The following is a 19,021-nucleotide window of genomic DNA, read 5'->3' as shown; positions in this document are numbered from 1 at the left end:
TTTTTGCAAGGTGTTAAATTTTGGTTGTTTTTTTTTTGGGGGAGGGAGGAAAAGAAAGGAAGAGCGAAAGTTTGTTTGTGCTGTAAATAAGAGGGAAAAGTATTGAAATAGTTTTCATTCTCAAGTGAATACGTAATTGGCTGCATATTTGTTGAATTTCTTGCAGAAGAGAAGCTCTTGATGGTGATTTTTCTGACTCTCTGGAGTCACTCACGAATGCCGCGGATTGCTGAAGATGATCTTTGTCAGCTGAATAGTCAGTAAACTCTTCTTGTTGGCGGTGAAATTGATGCAATTCCAAGGAGAGAGAGAAACTCTGAAGAGAAGAGGAGAAATCACCTTTGTCAGATTCTCAGATCTTGACGGAGAATTTCCGCTGAAGATCCTTTTTCTGAGCCTTGTTATTGCTGTGTGACGAGAGAGGTTTATTTTTTCACCCGAACTTGATCACGATGATGGTATAAAAAGTGAATGGGGGGAAGCTTGAAGATGGTGAGAAGTGAGCTTTTTACAAATTTCATGATGAAAGATGTACATTTTCCACACTTGGGACAATTCGTTTTTTTTTCCACCCTTAATTTCCAAGTTGATTTCCTAGGAAATAAGTGCTTGGCAAAAGATTAGAGTTTTAGATAACAGTTTAACCTTTGATTTCTCATCAAATTTTGACGCCACTAAAACTAAAAAATTTTTCTCTGTATAATTTGTCGATGGAAATTATCTTCTCCTCAGCATTCACACGATAGTGTTGTTCAATTAATATCCAAGAATAGAAAAAAAAAGTCTTTCTCTCTAAAAAATGTAATGATATTAAACGGAAATCTATATAAAGAAGCTGAATGTATATCTGACTTGATATTTGTGGCAATTAACACACACACACACACCCGAGAAGGAGCCGAGGAAGAAAAAAAAAACAACTCACATTATGAATAAAGAAGCTTTAAATTGACAAAACGCACGCTCACACTTCTGATATCATCTTCACGCCCTTGAGGCCCGCCAGGATGTTGCACGCCGTGATTCTGGACATCTCCTGGCGTGTCGTGATGTCGGCGCTGCCGATGTGCGGCAGCAGCACCACGTTCTTCAGCGCCAGGAGCGGGCTGTCCAGTGGCAGCGGCTCAGGTGTGGTGACATCGAGGCCGGCGGCGCGAATTCGGCCGCTCTGCAGCGCCTCGCAGAGCGCCTCCTGATCCACACAGCCGCCGCGGCTGGTGTTGATCAGGATGGCGGTGCTCTTCATCTTTGCCAGCGCCTCGGCGTCGATGATGTGGTGAGTGTCGTTGGTCAGGGCACAGAGGATGATCACGAAGTCGCTGCGCAGCAGCAATTCGTTCAGCGACACCTTCTCCGCGCCCACCTGGCCAGCCTCGTACGGGTGATTCGTGCGACTGTGGTAGAGAATGCTGGCCGGCTTGAAGGGCACGAGTCGCTTGGCAACTTCTTGGCCGATGCGGCCGAAGCCCACGAGTCCCACGGTGGCACCCTTGACGCCAGGGCCGCACATCCAGGACGGGGCCCACGCCTGCCAGCCGCCGTTGTACACCTCCTGGCTGGCCTCCAGTAGACGCCGGCCCGTGGCCAGCAGGAGCGCCAGCGTCAGCTCCGCCGTGGCGTCCGTGAGCACATCCGGCGTGTAGCCGACACGAATGCCGCGCTTGCGGCACTCCGGCACGTCGATGTGATCGAAGCCGACGGAGATTGTGGCCACGACCTTGAGATTGGGGCCCGCCTGGTCCAGCAGCTCCACATCGATTTTCTCAGTGAGTGCGCAGAAGATGCCATCCTTGCCGCAAACATTCTTCAGCAGCTCGTCGCGCGGCACCGGACAGACGCGGTTCCACATCGTCACGTCGCATCTGAGGCGAGAAATTCCAGTAAGATTTCCAATTACAGCAATTAGAGATTACAAGGCATGAGCATTGGCTACGCCATCGGCGTCAACATTGAAGGGAACAACAAATAAATGGATTTGATTAGAAAAAGATCAAAAAGCCATACTAAATTACTCTAGATGCTTATTATCTTGGAAATTAGCTGATAAATTTATTCTTAACTCAAAAACCCGCTTTAAAATGTGCAAGGATCTTATCTAGAACCCCTTAAGATGTTATGCATTGATAAATATCAAATAATTCCGTCAAAAGATCAGTTAAAATCCTTGACGATCTTTGTATTTTGGCGGGACAACCTTCAGTCACTCGGAGACCCAACACCAGGTGTCTCACAGACTTGGCTTCAGGAGGACGCCAATATGGCGTTCAGTGTGTGTTCGCGTCTTTCGCGTGTACAAAACTTTTCTCTCACAGTTTATATTCTTTCCAAATGTTCCAAATCCTGTTTATCCTTTTCCACAATAGATATGTTGTATTTAAAAATGTGAAAAGTGAAGAAATAACGTGATAATGTGTCTTTTCCAGTGTGATAGTTCTTGTGCTTTCTGTGCCAGTGATTGTTTTTTACTCGTGAGTTTTCAATGCTATTCTTTAGAATTTTCACAAGTATTTTTTTTTTGAGAGAATCACGAATGTTCTTTGAGAGTTAGAAATCAAGGCAATGGTGTAGTGTAGAAAATGCTTGGAAATCCGTCGACAATCCCATCCCTGGCAGTGTTGCCCCAGTTCTACTCACTCTTCCTGCAGCAACTCAAGGCCAATGTCAGCGTAATCTGGCCGCGTTACGTAGACTTGTGGCCTCATGTTGATCTCCTGGATGTCCCCCGAAAGCCCCCGAGTAGTGTTGAACTTCCGGACGCCCAAACTTGCCGGACAGCGCCTGAAATGGAGACAGGAAGCTATTCTACCGCTGTGATTCCTCGCAGGTGAGTTGTGGATTAAGGCAGTTATCCGCTTCGCAGCGTTCATTGTCCCTAAAAATCACTGGTAATTACTTTTTTGCCACCCACTTTTCCGCGAGCACAACAATCCGCGACACTAGCGCAATTGAGTGGCTTCTCAATTTCCCACGAGTGAGTCGTTGAAGTGTTTCGCGTGTGCTCTTCAAAAATGGAAACGATTTATTTTCATAGCATATTATTATTATTATTATTTTTATTGTGATGCATAATATGGGATTATTTACAAGCTTTTCTACTCGCTAAGAATGTCCTCTTATGTTTAACGCGTTTACCTAGGGTATTATTTGATATTTGACGCAATTTATCTATGTATAGTCAGTTGAGATGGGGAGAACTGGGCTCGTTCGATGCTCTCTCTCTCTCTCTTGACTGAGTCAGTGAAAGTCCGCGGGGAAGAGTGGCAGCGATGGGGCGGCGGAGGAGTCTGCGGTGTCCGCCCCATCGTGCCTGGCCTATATCTGATCCTTGCCCCACTTCACGTGCAGCTGCATGTGATTGCGCGCGTGGTCACGCCTGGCGAACGCCTTGGAGCAGATCTCGCACTTGTGCCTCTTCTCGCCAGTGTGCACCTTCATATGACGGTTCTTGCACGATGGATGCGAGAATTCCTTGGCGCACAGTTCGCACTTGAACAACTTCTGCTCGTTGTGCGTGTTGAGGTGCGCCTTGAGGCTGCGCTTGCGGCTCCACGCTTTGCCGCAGATCTCGCACACGTAGCTCTTGAGGCCCCCGTGGCCCTGCACGTGGAAGTTGAGGTTGCCCTGCGTGGTGTAGGTCTTGGGGCAGAGGTGACACTTGTAGGGCCTCTCCTTCGTGTGCGAGCGCATGTGGATTTCGAGATTGTGGCGGTAATCGAAGGACTTGGAGCAGAGATCACAGAGGAACTCCTTTTCGCCGGTGTGAATGCGCATGTGTCGTCGGATCTTCTCCACACTGACGAACGTCTTGGAGCAAATGTCGCAGAGGAACTGCTGCCGCCTGTGCAGGCGCATGTGGCTGCGGAAGCTGCGCCGCGTCTTCAGTGTCTTGGCGCAGAGCGTGCACTTCACGCGACCCTCCTCAATGATGTAGTCGTACTTGATGCTCTTCGAGCGCTTCTTGCGCATCACTTTGGGCTTCACAATTGGCTTCACGTCGTCCTCAAAGTCAAAGTCTGAAGATCTGCAAAGGAACAAAGAGTTAGGCGACTGATCTCGTGCTTGCGCCAGCCTTCCAGGACACTCACTGGGACTCTTCCTTGGCAGAGAACGTCGCCAGAGCCTCGACATACTCCTCATGGGGCTCATCCAGGTCAATCACATCCTCGCGCTCATCCTTAATGGATGGCATGAAGAGGATCTCGTGTGTGTCCGGCAGGATGTCGTGATGCACGAGAATCTCCGTGGCGAAGGTCTCTTCCGCCCCAGGAGCGCCCTCAATCTTCACGAGTTCGGTCCTCTGTTTGCAAAACACAAGAGTGGTCTTGTCGCTCTTCGAGGTGACCTTCTCGAAGCCCGGACAGCCGTAAATCAGTATACGGCACATATTGCAGCACCTTGAGGATCTACTCGACAAGTAGCAGCGCTTTTTCACAGAATTTCCGCAGAGATTTTTCACATAAACAACAAAACACAGGGATTTTTTCACATCAATCGGCTGTCAGAATGTCGACGATATATCGCCTCGTTGGAGGGTTTCAAAGTGTGTCGTGAAGTGGGGGATTTGCAGGGTGGTTTTTGGCGGGCTGTCAGACAATTCTCAAGAATGGATTCTCAGCCAGAGTGAGTATTATTTTATCAAGCTCCAGCTTTCTGGGAGTGACTCAAGCTCTTCCTGTGCAGAATATATCGGAGGAATCTCCAGGATGTCCATGAAACCATCGCGCATGCCAAGTTGGAGGAGAAGAATCTCACGGATCTCACTCAAGCACTCTACTTTCCCGACATCACGGATGACATGGCGAATGTGAAGCTGCTGGAGCTGAATCCTCATCTGCTGCAGCACATCCAGGAGGGTCAGACGCTGTACCTCAAGGGTGGCCTTACGGAGAATGTGGTTCTGTGCACGGACAGCAAGACGTTCGACTTGAAGGAGGCCGAAGTGTCGAACAGCCTCTGTCTGATTCCGGATCTCAAGTTTGCCCAGGAAACCAGCCACAATCCGCTGAAAGCAAAGTCCGCAAACACCTCAGCAGACAGTAGTATGGAGGAGGAGGAGGCGGGGGATCATCTCAATCGTTCAGATCTCGGTTTGGAGCATCGCGAGGTGTTCAAAATCTTCCAGGAATACTTCGAGGTGCGTGAAATTCAGCCGAGATTCCGGAAGTTGCACGACTTGTTGCAAATGACGAGGTACTCAGGGCCGGAGAATGAGTACTGCATCGAGAGGAAGGTGCTGTTCACGCGCCAGCAACTCCTGGACACGATTCAGTGCAGCGAGGAGGAGTTCGAGAAGGGCCTGCAGCTCATGAGAGTCATTGAGATTGACGAGTTTATGCGCATTCTCGAGACTGAATACGAATTCCGAGTCATGGGTCTGTTATTGGGTGTGATTGATGAGAATTCCTGGCGTCTGGATGAGGTTGAGTGCGAAGAGTCTGTGAATTGTCTGAAGGAAATTGTGCCGGAAAACATCTTGAGGGCTGTTTTTGCTCTCTACACGCAGCCAAGTGTGGATCATCCGGGAAAATTCAGCTACAACGAGGAGGAAGTGTGCAGAATCATGGCCAGGAACATTCTCAAGCCCGGTTTGAAGTTCCACATTGAGGATTTCCTCAGCACATGGCAGGGCACACTGCCGGAAGGGATGCAAATTCAGGAGAAATTCCTCAGGGGAATTGGAGTGATTGACAGAGAGTCGAAGATGCCGTGCGTCAGGACACTGTTGGAGACAAGTTTGCCCACAAATCCCCACGAGCGCTTCCATGTTCTCTTCCAGACCAAGGATTGCTGGACTCTCGAGGAGATTGAGCCGTACGTGGAGTGCTTCGCCACTCCGACGACCACAGTCACGACCATTCTCAACAAATTCACGCGATCAATGAACAAGAATGGACAAAGAGTGTATCTTTCCAAGCACTGAATAGACACAGTTCGAAAACAATTTGCACTATCCCGTGGAGCATTGATTATTTATCATTTTCCATGCCTTTTCCTCCCCGCGGAACGCCTCATTAGCAGTGAAAATCGGGGAAATTTGTCAAGTCGCAAAACTTCTTTGCCGCCATAGTGATGGGAATCCTGGTAACGGCATATGCTGTCAGTTCTGACAGTGACTCGGAAAACACCCTCGCAGACTTTGTTGTCATTTGGCGATTTTCCGCAAAACACAGCTCTCGTTCCGGCTTTTGGCTTTGGAAAAGTGTCTTGGTGGCGATGTGTCGTATCCTGATATACGGATGCCACGCGGTGGACAAGCAGATCACGACAGAGGGCACGCAGACGCTGATATCGTGCCGACAAATCATAGCGGATTCCAAGGATGGCATCAAGAGGGAGAAATTTGATGCAGAAATCTTTATAAATCACGCCCAGTATCCGGATCTGCATGAGCTGGTGTTTGTGCAGTCTGTGAAGGAGGAGGAGCCTGAGGTGAAGAGTGAATCGGATGAGCCGTACCAGGAGTTTGTCGAGGTCATTGCGGGTTTTGAGGAAAAGGAGGAATGTGACAGGATTAGGTGAGATCCGGGAAAACTTAGCAAGTGTCGTGCGGGGTGACTGAGATTTGCGGGCTGTTTTCAGGTCGGAGAGCAATTCGCCGTCGGCGGTGCGGGATGAGGAAGACGTGGAGGAGGAAGAGGAGGAGGAGGAAGAGGAGGACGAGGATGAGGAGGAGGATAGAAAGCCACTGCTGAGGAAGAGACGGGCGCGGAAGCCAGATCCTGAGGCGCCGTACAAGTGCTCAAAGTGTGGCAAGATTCTCAAGACCAGGCGCACGTATCGCACGCACATGAAGATGCACAGAGAGCGAAAGTATCTGTGCGAGCTCTGTTCGCGTGGCTTCGTGAACTTTGAGAAGCTGAAGCGCCACATGCGGAAGCACACGGGCGAGAAAGCGTTCGCGTGCAACATCTGCCCGAAGTCCTTCAACTCGCGCCACCATCTGGATGTGCACATTCGCAGTCACACGAACGAGCGGCCGTTCAAGTGCCATCTCTGCCCGAAATCCTTCCAGTCCAAGTCTAATCTCAATCCGCACCTGCGCGGCCACACGGGCATCAAGTCGTTCGTGTGCGAAGTGTGCGGCAAAGCGCTGGCCACGATGGCCAGCCTCACGAAGCACATGAACAGTCACGAGGATGTGAAGTTCGAGTGCTTCATCTGCCAGAAGATCTTCTCGTCCGTGGGCACGCGCGATCGACACTTGAAGACGCACACGGGCGAGAAGAAGCACAAATGCAATATCTGCGACAAGGCGTTCGTGCGCAAGGATCACGCGAAGAATCACATGGCGATGCATGTTAAACGCGGTAGAGACAAGCTCTAGTGCCAGGACACGGCGCCCGGCTCCTCTGCCGCCCCACATGGACTCCAATTCGACAGTAATTTTAACTGATAATGTATTCTAAGCATGATAAATATATCAATCTCTAAGATTCTTCGCGCCGCTCGTTCGAAACCCCTCAACGGTCAGCGCTGTCAGTTTCTCTCGGGGGATTTTGTGTTGTCCAGAGAACTTCCTGAAGAAGAGATGTGTCGTGTGTTGATTTACGGTTGTCGAGCTGTGGATAAGATCAGCAGAAGTGGTGCGGAGACAGTGATATCGTGCAACAGATGCAAGGAAGACAGCAGAGAAAAGGATGATTTTGAAGCGGAAATCATCATAAATCACAAGGATTTTCCACACAACCATCAACTGATCTTCTCTCAGTTCATCAAGAGTGCGGAATTAGAGATTGGAAATGAAGATGAACTCCCGGAAACGTTCATAACATTCCCATTGATAGTGGAATCCAATGAAAGGCAGTAAGTTGCGGCAGTCTGTGTCATCCGGAAGCTAACTTTAGGTTCTTCCTGTCCAGAGAATCTTCTCCAGCAACTCAAGAAGAACCGCCTAAAGAGACATCGAATTCCAACACATCGTTCGATTGCGAGGAGTGCGGAAGAGTCCTGAAGAGCAGGCGGACTTTCAAGGCGCACAAGAGAATTCATCGCGAAAGGAAGTTCATCTGCTTGCTCTGCTCCAGGAGTTTTGCTGTGCTGGAGAAGCTGAAGCGTCATATGCGGAAGCACACGGGCGAAAAGCCCTTCCCGTGCAATCTCTGTTCCAAATCCTTTGACTCACGCCACAATCTCGCTGATCACGTGCGCACTCACACAAACGAGCGGCCCTTCCAGTGCCACCTCTGTCCAGACGCCTTCCCGTCCAAGTCTAATCTCGCTTCGCACCAACGCAAGCATCTGGGCATCAAGGCGTGCGTGTGCGAGGTATGTGGCAAGGCGCTGAGCTCAATGTCGAGCCTGAAGAAGCACACGAAGAGCCACGAGAACCTGAAGATCGAATGCTCGGTGTGCCGAAAGACCTTCACGTCTGTGAGCATCCGGGATAGGCATCTGAAGAGTCACACGGGCGAGAAGAAGCACAAATGTGAGTTCTGCGACAAGGCGTTCGTGCGCAAGGATCACGCGAAGAATCACATGGCGCTGCACGTGAAAAGAGTGGGAAAGTGAGTGTAATGTCCTTATATATTAAAGAAGTCTTAATGTACATTGTGTTCACGATACTTTCGGCCGGCTGATGGGCACCAGCGGCGGCGGCTCGAGCGGAAAGCGCGGCCGGGCAGTGATCTTTCGCCGACTGGCGACTGTCTTGGGGAAGAATGCCAGTGGCGGCGGATCGGAGGTGAGGAAGCGCACTTGCTGGCCAATTTGCGGCACCTCGACGAACGTCACGTCGCTGTGGATGTCAATCACGGATTCGGCGGTGAGTTTCCGCTTGGCTGGCGGATTTGGTGGCGTATCGGGCGCCTCTGGGGGTGCGGCGATGGTGCTCACGATGACGGAATAGGTGCTGTCATTGATGCAGTGGCTCGCCATTTGGAGGAATTGAAAGGGCGACCGCAGGTGTAGAGGTGTCCTGATCCACTGCTCTGTCGCCACGCGGATGATCTCCTCGGTGGCCATGAGAGTCTTGCGCGGCGGTTTTGGACCCGGCAGACCGGAGTCCTTCGCTCGTCTGGCCAGTTTCGTGTACGTCTTTGTGGCGATGTGCGTCAGGGCATCGAGAAAGTGCCAGACCACATTTGTGCGCCCATCGATGGTGTCCAGGAGCTCCTTGTTGAAAGTCTGAACGTAGCTGTTCGTGCAGCGCGTCACGCCGAACATAGACATTTTTTCAGCGCCCACGGAGCGCAGCCACTCGTGCTCCACGTGCGTGCAGATGGAGCTCAGGCCCACTGTGAGTACGCGTTTCTCCTGCATCCACTTCTTCAGCGCCACCAGGCCGGCGGCCATGTGGTCGGCGGGCAGGAAGGGCAGCACCAGTAGCATCCGGAGGGCACACGAGCCGTGCCCCTTCGCGATCTCGCGCTGCAGCCGCAGGTGCTTTAGACGCGCCACCACGGAGTCGGTGTAGTGGAACCAGGAGCCCTTCAGGTTGGCTTCGGGGAATGTGTACATGAGCGCGAAGTGCATGGCGGCGTCGAAGTTGGCAAGGATGATGCTTGGCACCACCTGACTCACGTAGTTCTCGCGCAGGAAGGCAAACACAGCGGCGAACATGGATTGGGACTTGGCGGTGAGGATGGCGAACAGGATGGGCACGCCTTTGTGGCCCTGGACGGCGTGCACCGTGAGCAGATGGCCGTGCGGTCTGGCCACACATTCCACAGAGGCGTCCACGTGCATCTCCTCCACTTTGCCCACTGCCTGGAGTGTCTTGGCGTGCATGAAGATAATGCAACTGCCCTCCTCCAGCTCAATGGTGGTGCGATAGAAGGCATCCTTGCGATTGCCACAATTCACGCGAAATAAGTCTGACACTTTGAGCGCCTCCGAGAGCTCGTACATTGTCGTCGGCACCGTGGGCAGTTGCTTCCGGCGCGCCTTTCGCATGGCACTCTCGGCCAGATTGTAGCTGTACAGCAGGGCAGCTTCGCCATGTCGATGGCTTGCCTCTTCCCAGTAAATATTGTGCAGATCTGTGGTCTCCGTGGCTGCGCGTCGTGTCAGCACCTTCCGGAACTTCTCCACGACAATCCTGTCAGGCTCTGGATCGTGATTGTGCTCTGTTGTGATCCTCACGGAGCGTCCATCCTCCACGACACACCTGCCAGGACATTGCTTCTTGTGCAGACAGCAGCGATAGTACTTGATGTTGTTTTTCGAGTACGCCAGCCAGTACTTGAAGCCATCCGCATACATTTTCTCCTCCTGCACAATCCCTAGTGTGACTTCAGCACAATCACTGCTGCAAAAATACCAGAGAAGTTGGTGAAAAAAAAAAACAAGGGAAATCCTCCACCAGAAACTGAGCTCTGAGAAATCTCTCTCTGTCACAAAAACTCACAGCATTTGGGATGTTTTGGGAAATTTGCCATCTGGCGACTGGTGATGGAAAGTGCCAAGTGTCATCGACAAAAATAAACACAAAGACTTAGCTCGCGGAAAAGGTGGAAAATCTCAGAGAAAATCAGTGAAACACCACGTGAAGAGTGCGCCTATTTAGCAAGATGTACAGGAGAACGATGACTGTGGTGTACAAACCACTGAAAAACAATTATATCATCTTGCCGGAGAACTATTTTCGCCTTGTTTCTACTTATGTAAGTATTTCAGTGATTTTCACGGATTTCCCAGGAGTTTTCCAGCACAGAGTCACAATGGGGCACTCCCTACAAGGCTAGAGAAGCTTTTTCTCATGTCACACTATAAAATCATGTTTCAGGAGCACGGATGTCTCAACATAACCTTCAACTATGGTGAGACTTGCTACATGTCCTGGGCCTCTTATCCGGGCACGAATCTACATGACACGGAAGTGGGGCTCAACACTGCCACTGCCCAGGTGTTGGGCATCAAGGAGGGGGCGATAGTGAAGTGTAGTCTCGTGATGGAGGCGAAATATGCGGCTCAAGTGTTTGTGACGCCCTTTTCTCAGATTGACTGGGAAATGACTCAGCTCAGTGCTTCCCGGATTCAGTCAACAATGCTGGATCAGACGAAAATTGTCGGGGTGCAGCAGAAGATTGTGGTGTGGCTGAATAAGAGCATTTCTGTGGTTTTGACAGTGGACAAATTGGAGCCAATGATGGAGTTTGGGCGCATTGAGAATGACACGGAATTGATTGTGGCGCCTTTTGAGGTGCAAAAACCACCTCTTCCGACCAAGAAAGCCAATAGAACGTCTCTACACATACCACAGGAGGAGATTGAAGATCAATTCCCAGCAATTTTGCCCAAGAGAGACTTTGACAGTGCGCCAAGATCGGCTCCACTCTCGAGGAGTTCCACCGTTTCCAGTGTCTCGAGTTTCTCCAGCACAAATAGAATGGAGATCAAGATTGATTGTATGCAAGAACTCCATCGGGAACTCCTTTTGGAGGCGACGACAAGTGTGGAGTTTCGTGTAATACCAAAAGAGTGGAAAGACAGTCATCAAATCAATGAAATTTTCACCACCAAAGTAAATTTACCGGCAAATTTTGATCTTAGTCGCGTTTACTTGGCCAGAACTGTTGACAATCGTGAGGCTTATGTGGCAGTGAAGATTCTCTCTGAAGATGAGAACTTTCCTAGCAATATCTATCCGTCTGTGGAGGTTTATGAACCCTTCATGCGCTCACTGGGCGTGAAACCGTTCGAGAGAATTGAGCTGAGGGCCAAAAATACTGTTTTGAATTTCATAGAACGCATAGATTTGCTGCCCAGTCGAAAAGTGAACTTCCAAGAGGTGAAGAATATCGAACAGGACTTTAAGCGTTTCATACTAGATAGCACAAAAATCCTTCCGATTGTTCTGAATCAGGAGCAAACGGTGAAGATAGGAGAAAATTGCTTAATAACAGTGAAATTGATTCCGGAAACCTTCAGATATTGTCTTCTCGATGCGGACATTGTGCGAGAATCGAAGATCTTTGTCAGTGATGAGGTGAGATTCATCAAGGATGGCAAGGAGGACAAACAGAAACCGAAGAGAGCAGCTTTTGTCAGAGTTCCACCTTTTGTGGACATCATTGAAGAGTGTGTGGAGAACTTCAAGATGAATCTCTGTCTCGATGGGCGACAGAGGAAGCCCTTGTCGGAGAATATTCTGCTGATTGGCAAGGCGAGTTGTGGAAAGAGCAGGATTTGCGAGGAGATCTTGGAAGAGCTGTCGAAGGCGCCTTTTCACTGCTACTATGACATCTTCTTTTGCGCTCGCAACAAAGGCCGGAAACCAGAATCCATTCATCGCGATTTGCGCCTCATCTTCAGCACTTGCTTGACGCACAGCCCGTCAATTCTCCTCCTGGACAATCTTGATGTGCTGACGAGGAATGTTGGGGATCAGCATACGCAAGACTCTGAGTATTATGCCAAGGTTTCCGACATCATTCAGAGCTTGATTTTGGAATTCACCACGTCTTCGCCGATCTCTGTCATTGCCACTGTGGCCAGTGTGAAGAATCTGTGCGGGAGGATCTATACGACGCGAGGAAGGCATCTCTTCCAGCGTCTGGTGAAGATTCCCGACCTCGAAGGCACTTGCAGGGAATTTATTCTGCGTGAAGTGGCGACCAAGAGTGGTGTGCGCGGGAAGGTGAATTGGGAGAAGTTTGCCAGTCTGACGGAAGGCTATAAATTTGGGGATTTAATGCAATTCATTGAGCGTGCCATCTTCAATAGTGTGAAGGAGAATCCAAAGAGGCCACAATTTACTGAGGAAAGTCTCAGGGAAACACTAAAGATTACTAGCAATTTCTGTCTGGAGGGCATTGAGAGTCACGGCAAGAGTGAGGAGGCCGATGAAGAGGTCTCCGATATGATTCCTGGCCTGGCGAAGGCGACAGAGGTGCTGGAAGAAGTTCTGCTCTGGCCATCGAAGTATGCTAGCATTTTCGCAGAGTCTCCGCTGAGGAATCAAGCTGGAGTGCTTCTGTTTGGGCCTCCGGGTGTGGGGAAGACCTTCCTGATGGCGCAAATTGCTCGTGCCTGGCATCTGCGGATGATCTCGGTGAAGGGGCCGGAGTTGCTGGCGAAGTACATTGGCCAGAGTGAGGAGAATGTGCGTCAACTGTTCGATCGCGCCAGAAGTGCGCGTCCTTGTGTTCTCTTCTTCGACGAATTCGACAGTCTGGCGCCTCGGCGTGGTCACGATTCCACAGGAGTCACTGATCGTGTTGTGAATCAGCTCCTGACCGAGCTGGATGGCGTGGAGTCTCTGCAAGGAGTCACAGTCATTGGTGCAACTTCACGGCCGGAGCTTCTGGATCCCGCTCTTCTGCGCTCTGGTCGCATTGACAGGCTCGTGGAATGTCCTCTGCCAGATGCTGAGGCACGCAAGGAGATCTTCGAGAAGCTTTCGAGGAATCTGACACTGGGAAAGGATGTGGAATGGAGGAAATTTGCGGAGAAGACGGTCAACTTTACAGGGGCGGATATTCACAGTGTTCTCACTTCGGCCACGATGATTGCCGTGAAGGAGGCTCTGGCGGACTGTGAGGTGAGCCTTCCTTGTTTCGCTCTTATCACAGACACTAATTACCATCCATTAGTCGCGAGAGTAGAGTAGAGTTGGGAAATCACGATAGTATATAGTTATTAGAGCTGTGAATTCTAGCAATAGCAACTGAACATTGAGAGAAGAAGGGAACTTGAAGGAAAGGAACATTCGGCTAAAAATCGACTCATTCTGATCTAAGGACAGAAAAAATGGCTTTAAAGTAACCTAAAGAAAGTGTCCTAATTTAATGGGAAAAAAAACCTTCGATTGAATCTAAGTAAAGTAACATTCTAGATCAGAAGCCAAAAACATCATTCCACTGATTATATTCTCTGAATCCAATGTTTAAACAAGTGCTCAACTCTGTTCACCAAGCCAAATGGGTGGGATTCTCACGTAGTGCCTCGATGGATGGTAATTATTGTCTATTAGCGGTGTGTAAGGTGGTGGGAAAGGAGGAGCAGAAAGGGTGGAAATTCAATGGATTTCCACAGCAGAGAAGGTTAATTGAAGACAAATCGAGCAATTTATCCGATATCGCGAGCGCTTGATGACTTTTCTCTCTGCTCTTTCGCTGCAATTTCCGCCACACTTTCGCCAAATGTGTGACACAGTGCCTTTCTCCCGCAGGAGGTTCCGGACAGTGTTCTCCTCGGGCAAGGACATCTCCTCGAGGCTCTGTCCACCACGAGACCTTCGCTGAGTTCGCAGGACATTGCGAGGTACAAGAGTGTCTATGCGAAGTTCACAAACAAGGATCGTCAGGGGGTGAATAGGGATTTCGTGGCCAAGAGGGCGACTTTGGCTTGATTGTGTGCAGTTTAATATTGTGGTTTCTGTGTTTGAATTTTCTTTTGGTACTCTGGTTGTTGCTGAAGTCGTCTGGAAGACTGATTTTACATTGATAAAATAAAAAAAGGGATAGAATTGGAAAATCGTGATGAAAGCGAGGGATTTTCACAACAAATTCCAATTGATTTTGTGGCTGAGTGTCATTGACAAAGAGCGCTATGGGAATATTCAATCGGCAGTCTTGAGGGACGAGATAATAGCGAAGATACTCTGAAGTGGAGAGAATGAAGCTCCAAACATTTGTGAAACTAATCCCTTTCGAATGGGTTTTCCTCCCAAGCTTTTTCACACACACACACACACACACACACACACACACACACACACACACAATCACACGGGGGAGTGGGTGGAAAAGGCTTCTCTCCCTGATTTGCGCCTGATTGCGCGATTGGGGGTGGAGAAAATAAAATTCTCACACAAACATTAGGAATAAGATACTCCAATTGTGATATGGATCCCTTCTATTATGGAGTCCTCTTTCATCGGTGGGCGCTTCTTCTTTTTATTTATCACCCAATAAAAAGGGATTTCTTTTGCATTTTTCAACAATAACGGCAAAATTTGCACACACCCAGTCTTTCACATGCTGGCTTTTCCTCCTTTTTTTTCCACGCTCTTCACACTGCTTTATTCCTTTTTATGTCTGTCTCCACGACAGAGAAAATTGAATTGAGTTTTATTCCATCTATTATTCATGTGTTGGTGATAAGAAGAAATGTGCGTTTGCTGGAGGAAAAAGGGTTTCTTGGGACGCGCAGGAGGAGGAGGATAAATCTCTTCACATGACAACATTTCCGACATGGCAAATAATGCTCCTCTTTACCAATGATTTTTTTGCATGCAAATTTAAAGTGGTAAAATAGTAAAATCTCTGCAATTAATGCTCAGCTTGTGTCTTCTTGCTATTAAATTAAAGTCATGAAATATCCAATGCACAGGTTAACTAAATAAATAAAAAAAATTGATTATTTATTTAGTTTAATTCAGGACTTTTGGCGTTAAAAGATCAATTTGAGATGTTCTTTTCTGCTTTCCATCTTTTATCTGCGCATATCTTTTAAAGTTTTTTTTTATTCAATTGCCAAAGTGGCACGAATTTGGAATTGGTGATTTCACCGCCTACAACTTTCTAGAACGTATGAAAGACGACAAATGTTTGGAAGTTTGTGTAAATTACTACTCTTTTACTCTGAAAGACATTTTTTTTTTGCATTTTACACTCAAAATACTCATAACTGCCTAATTTTTCCGGCACATTTTTGAAAGTAATAGTGATCGGGAAAGGGGAAAAACCGACCTACAACTTTTCAAAACATACCACTTAGTTGGCGAAAGTTATTCTGCCACTCTGACTGAATCTGGTGGAGAAAAGGGGATATTTGCATTCAATTTACAACATAAAATTCAATTGTCTTTCGATTTTCCCCGCAAGTTGAGCATGAAAAAAGCTCCTTGAGAATATCATCAAGCGTTTGCTGCTGGCAGTGATATTGTTGTGGGTTGATTGTGTCCTATCAGCTCAGTGTACAAGACTCATTTTGCTACTCGGCTGAATTTTCATTCGACGATTTCACGCCCAATTAACCCTGTGACGCCCCATCACAGCTCCACTATTATTGCAATTTTCTCCGGGGGTGAAAATTGAGTTAGACTCCCTGGTGATATTGTTGGGTGTGTGTTTGCATGTGAATCCTGCTCGGTGCCTCAAGACAAGGCGATGAGAGAGAGAGAGAATTCTTGTGTGGGCGGAAAAATCGATTCTTCAGCGCTTTTCTCTCGCCCAGGAGAAAAAGCGCGCCCATCTTTTGCTCTCCTTTTTCACCAAATTATCGCCCGGGATTTTCAATTATATTCCTCTCGTCTCAAATGTTGGGAAAAATTGTAAATTATATTCACATTTTTTCCAAGAAGACGACGAGAGAGAGAGAGTGAGAGAGGAATTTTTTCTCAGAGCTCAAATATAATTGCTGACGCAAGAAGGTGTGAGATTGGAAATTTTTCAATCACGATGCAATCTTGTCGCATTCATCTAATTATTCAGCAATCGATGCGGTAACGAGGAAATCTAATAACGTGCAGAGTGCTGGAAAAATGCATGTTGAGGTCGAGTGTCCTGTGATTCTTACACTCTTGGCGAAGGATAAATTCAATTTTCATCAGATTGCAATTTTTCCAGTTGAACTAGTTTGCAACATTTATGAGTTTGATATAAATAATCGTGCATCTCTCTGACATTTTTTTTTTGCCTTATTCACATTGCAAAAGACACTCTAAAGCCGGGAACTTTGGAAGTATGAGGTAATTTATGAGGGAAAACATATTGTAAGGACAATAAATTCTGGGAAATCCAATCAGTGATGGTTAAATCCATTTCCTGCCCAACGCAAATTTACGCTGTTGCCAGCGAAATGCCGGCGAAAGAGGCAATATTTTACAAAGTGGAGCGCTTGTCTCCTTGAGAGAAGTTGCGGTGAATTTAATCAAGTGAATAACTGCGAAGTATTTCCGCCAGCGAGAGAACAACTTTTCCATATGAGCCATCTTTCCGCCATGAGCAAACTTTTCCATCGTTCCCGCCCAGAAAGACTTGGCGCGGTTCAACTTTTGCCCGTGATTCTGGTATTGCCGGGGAAGGAGAAATGTACCAGGCTAATGTTGCTCATGTTGGCAATAATGAAGTAATTAGCAAAATGATTTATTCACTTGAGGAATTGCGCAGTGTTTGGCAAACTTTGCCTCTGTGCGAGGGTTGTGCGAGGGAAAAATGAGCAAAATACACTATTAAAATATGTTTTTCAGTTGGTATTTTCCGCACTACACTCAATATAATGTAAATTTCCATGTGAAAAGTGTAATTATCATAATTTTTCCACCACTGTGCAAATTCATTGACTCATGCAAAAGTGCCTCGCATTGTCGGATGAAAGAAGTCATGGAGAATAACTAATGAACTGTTGTTTGACGACAAGCAAGAAAAAAAGAAGAACAGAGAGTGCTAAATAGCGTATTTTCCATTAAAATCCTTTCTCTGACCTTTTACCATTGCCATTACATTTCTGCATGGCATGAAATGAAGTGAAAGTCTGTGAAGAAAACTTTCCTCTTCTATCAATTCATTCAGTCCGCCCTAAGCGAAGAAGAAACTCCTTCGGCAAAGGTAGAGAGAACGGGGAAAAAAATGAAGAGGAAAATTTCCTAATTAGTTTAAAAGAGTGACAAATGTCTGCAAATGAAGCAACAGAAATTTATTTCCTTTCTCCTCATTATACAGTTCTTGCATTGGAAGTGAGAGGAAAAAGAAAAAAAACTTTTTTCCACCTCTTCAATTTGAAATTTTCCTCTGTCTCGGCTCTTTTCTCGCCATTACTGAATCAACTTGCACAGCAGTTCTCAAACTGCGTATTCTGAAGAGTTTTGCGTGGGAACTAAGATATGATTTTTTTTTCTAGTATTTTGTCACTTTGTAATATTTTCACCCACACTTGAGAATTTTTGCAAGAAGACTTTTTCGGATGATGAAAAAGTTGGAGAAACTGTTGGAAAATTTCATTTCTTCTCCTTCTCCCACTCGAGAGCCAATTATCTGCCTTTTGTGGCTAATGAGAAGCCCGAAAAAAGATTTCCCACACTCATTTTCCCTCTTCGTGCGCCAATTTCCGAGGTGTGAAGCACGAAAAGGCGCCCTCCAATTGGGGGGGGGGGACGGGCAGTGTGAGAAATGGGGCGCACTGAAGGAGGCCACATTTGAGTTTTGTCATGATAATTTCCCCCTTCCCCATGGCACTTGAGCTTTTTATCGCGGTGACAGAAACAATGTGAAGCGCCTCTCGCTCGAGGGTTGGCTTATCGCCCAAGGAACACACACCATATCTTGCAGATTTATACATTGCAATGGCTTTTGTGTGTCACCCACAATTTCAATTCTTCTGCCAACCATAATGTGGAATTTGTACCATGCGGTTATATCTTCACCAGTACGCGTGGGTTTGGGGGTGAATCCCACCCCCAAACTCGGGTTATTTCATTCAATTTCCACACTCCTCTTTGGCATTCCCGTGGCTCGTGGGTGGGTTGCATTCTCCCTTTCCTGTGTCGTCCACATTGGTGTGAGAGAGAGTGTGATTTTTATTTCCATATTTGGTGTCTCTCTTCATCTGTCCGGGGGGGGGGGGGGGAAGAAAGAGGAAGGGCGACGAGATTCTTTGTGGTGACACACTAAATATTTTTTATCATTCACCGGAAAGTGTGATTCTCCTCTCCGGACAATGAAGATGGCAACGGGTGCTGCAGAGAAAATGAGATGGGTGGCGTTGGTGCTTTTGCTGTGAAAGGCACCCCACAAAGTGCGGATGGTTTGGGTGGAGGTTATCAGGAGCTATGATCATATTATGGCATTATGAGGGCAAGAAAAGCGAGAAGAAAGCACTACGGAAGTGTCTCAAAGTGTTGGTTATTGTTGGCTGTGCTGGCAAACACGTTAAAAATACACCCATTCGCAATCGTGCAAGCGAGACAAGGAGAGGCGCACGATGGAAATTTTCATGGCTTTTTTCCCCTCACCGCAACCCACTCCCTACGGCCGTTGGTGGAGCAGAAACAGCCAAAAGCACCAACACGAGACAGAGTGAGAAAGTGGCGAAAGTTCGCGACAATCACTTTCGTCCTCCTTTCTTTGCCGCCACACAC

The 19,021-nt window shown here is 47.8% G+C and overlaps 6 protein-coding genes across 7 annotated transcripts; 3 read left to right on the top strand and 3 right to left on the bottom strand.

The window, feature by feature from the left end:
• Positions 1-43: 43 nt before the first annotated feature.
• LOC132256462 (glyoxylate reductase/hydroxypyruvate reductase) lies at positions 44-2,950 on the bottom strand. 2 transcript variants are annotated; one of them, XM_059752891.1, is made up of 3 exons: positions 2,894-2,950; positions 2,635-2,778; positions 44-1,862 (listed from the first exon to the last, which is right to left on the bottom strand). In XM_059752891.1, exons 2-3 carry the CDS (start codon positions 2,700-2,702, stop codon positions 965-967), a joined length of 966 nt encoding a protein of 321 aa, XP_059608874.1. In that variant the 5' UTR covers positions 2,703-2,778; positions 2,894-2,950; the 3' UTR covers positions 44-964. The 2 variants fall into 2 exon arrangements, with proteins under 2 accessions (XP_059608874.1, XP_059608873.1); XM_059752890.1 differs by having other exon boundaries at positions 2,635-2,948.
• Positions 2,951-3,035: 85 nt separating this feature from the next.
• Positions 3,036-4,494, bottom strand: LOC132256463 (zinc finger protein 765-like). The gene is made up of 2 exons (XM_059752894.1): positions 4,086-4,494; positions 3,036-4,021 (listed from the first exon to the last, which is right to left on the bottom strand). Exons 1-2 carry the CDS (start codon positions 4,382-4,384, stop codon positions 3,313-3,315), a joined length of 1,008 nt encoding a protein of 335 aa, XP_059608877.1. The 5' UTR covers positions 4,385-4,494; the 3' UTR covers positions 3,036-3,312.
• Positions 4,495-4,522: 28 nt separating this feature from the next.
• Positions 4,523-5,922, top strand: LOC132256461 (sister chromatid cohesion protein DCC1). The gene is made up of 2 exons (XM_059752889.1): positions 4,523-4,620; positions 4,681-5,922. The coding sequence occupies exons 1-2, from the start codon at positions 4,604-4,606 to the stop codon at positions 5,918-5,920; spliced, it is 1,257 nt and encodes a 418-aa protein (XP_059608872.1). The 5' UTR covers positions 4,523-4,603; the 3' UTR covers positions 5,921-5,922.
• A 187-nt stretch (positions 5,923-6,109) lies between these two features.
• Positions 6,110-8,539, top strand: LOC132256082 (zinc finger protein 345-like). The gene is made up of 4 exons (XM_059752266.1): positions 6,110-6,515; positions 6,580-7,323; positions 7,408-7,803; positions 7,860-8,539. Exons 1-4 carry the CDS (start codon positions 6,214-6,216, stop codon positions 8,506-8,508), a joined length of 2,091 nt encoding a protein of 696 aa, XP_059608249.1. The 5' UTR covers positions 6,110-6,213; the 3' UTR covers positions 8,509-8,539.
• LOC132256460 (uncharacterized) lies at positions 8,512-10,339 on the bottom strand. Its single transcript, XM_059752888.1, has one exon. The coding sequence runs from the start codon at positions 10,198-10,200 to the stop codon at positions 8,554-8,556; it is 1,647 nt and encodes a 548-aa protein (XP_059608871.1). The 5' UTR covers positions 10,201-10,339; the 3' UTR covers positions 8,512-8,553.
• A 45-nt stretch (positions 10,340-10,384) lies between these two features.
• On the top strand, positions 10,385-15,106 carry LOC132256458 (peroxisomal ATPase PEX1). The gene is made up of 3 exons (XM_059752887.1): positions 10,385-10,601; positions 10,724-13,480; positions 14,111-15,106. The coding sequence occupies exons 1-3, from the start codon at positions 10,509-10,511 to the stop codon at positions 14,288-14,290; spliced, it is 3,030 nt and encodes a 1,009-aa protein (XP_059608870.1). The 5' UTR covers positions 10,385-10,508; the 3' UTR covers positions 14,291-15,106.
• The last annotated feature ends 3,915 nt before the right edge of the window (positions 15,107-19,021 follow it).

The sequence above is a fragment of the Phlebotomus argentipes genome, unplaced genomic scaffold (assembly GCF_947086385.1).
Source record: "Phlebotomus argentipes unplaced genomic scaffold, Phlebotomus argentipes genome assembly contig_5, whole genome shotgun sequence".
Lineage (NCBI taxonomy): Eukaryota > Metazoa > Arthropoda > Insecta > Diptera > Psychodidae > Phlebotomus > Phlebotomus argentipes.
The sequence above is the reverse complement of the archived record's forward strand: the minus strand, read 5'-3'. Positions and strand labels throughout refer to the sequence as shown.

Excerpts from the sequence above, each read along its gene's own strand:
- LOC132256462 (XM_059752890.1), bottom strand. The coding sequence starts at position 2,867 with ATGAACGCTGCGAAGCGGATAACTGCCTTAATCCACAACTCACCTGCG. Across the intron at positions 1,863-2,634 it reads CTTGAGTTGCTGCAGGAAGA|ATGCGACGTGACGATGTGGA; the intron begins GTGAGTAGAACT and ends TTCTCGCCTCAG.
- LOC132256463 (XM_059752894.1), bottom strand. The coding sequence starts at position 4,384 with ATGTGCCGTATACTGATTTACGGCTGTCCGGGCTTCGAGAAGGTCACC. Across the intron at positions 4,022-4,085 it reads TCTGCCAAGGAAGAGTCCCA|ATCTTCAGACTTTGACTTTG; the intron begins GTGAGTGTCCTG and ends GTTCCTTTGCAG.
- LOC132256082 (XM_059752266.1), top strand. The coding sequence starts at position 6,214 with ATGTGTCGTATCCTGATATACGGATGCCACGCGGTGGACAAGCAGATC. Across the intron at positions 6,516-6,579 it reads GAGGAATGTGACAGGATTAG|GTCGGAGAGCAATTCGCCGT; the intron begins GTGAGATCCGGG and ends GGCTGTTTTCAG. Across the intron at positions 7,804-7,859 it reads GTGGAATCCAATGAAAGGCA|AGAATCTTCTCCAGCAACTC; the intron begins GTAAGTTGCGGC and ends CTTCCTGTCCAG.
- LOC132256460 (XM_059752888.1), bottom strand. The coding sequence starts at position 10,200 with ATGTATGCGGATGGCTTCAAGTACTGGCTGGCGTACTCGAAAAACAAC.
- LOC132256458 (XM_059752887.1), top strand. The coding sequence starts at position 10,509 with ATGTACAGGAGAACGATGACTGTGGTGTACAAACCACTGAAAAACAAT. Across the intron at positions 10,602-10,723 it reads TTCGCCTTGTTTCTACTTAT|GAGCACGGATGTCTCAACAT; the intron begins GTAAGTATTTCA and ends ATCATGTTTCAG. Across the intron at positions 13,481-14,110 it reads AGGCTCTGGCGGACTGTGAG|GAGGTTCCGGACAGTGTTCT; the intron begins GTGAGCCTTCCT and ends TTTCTCCCGCAG.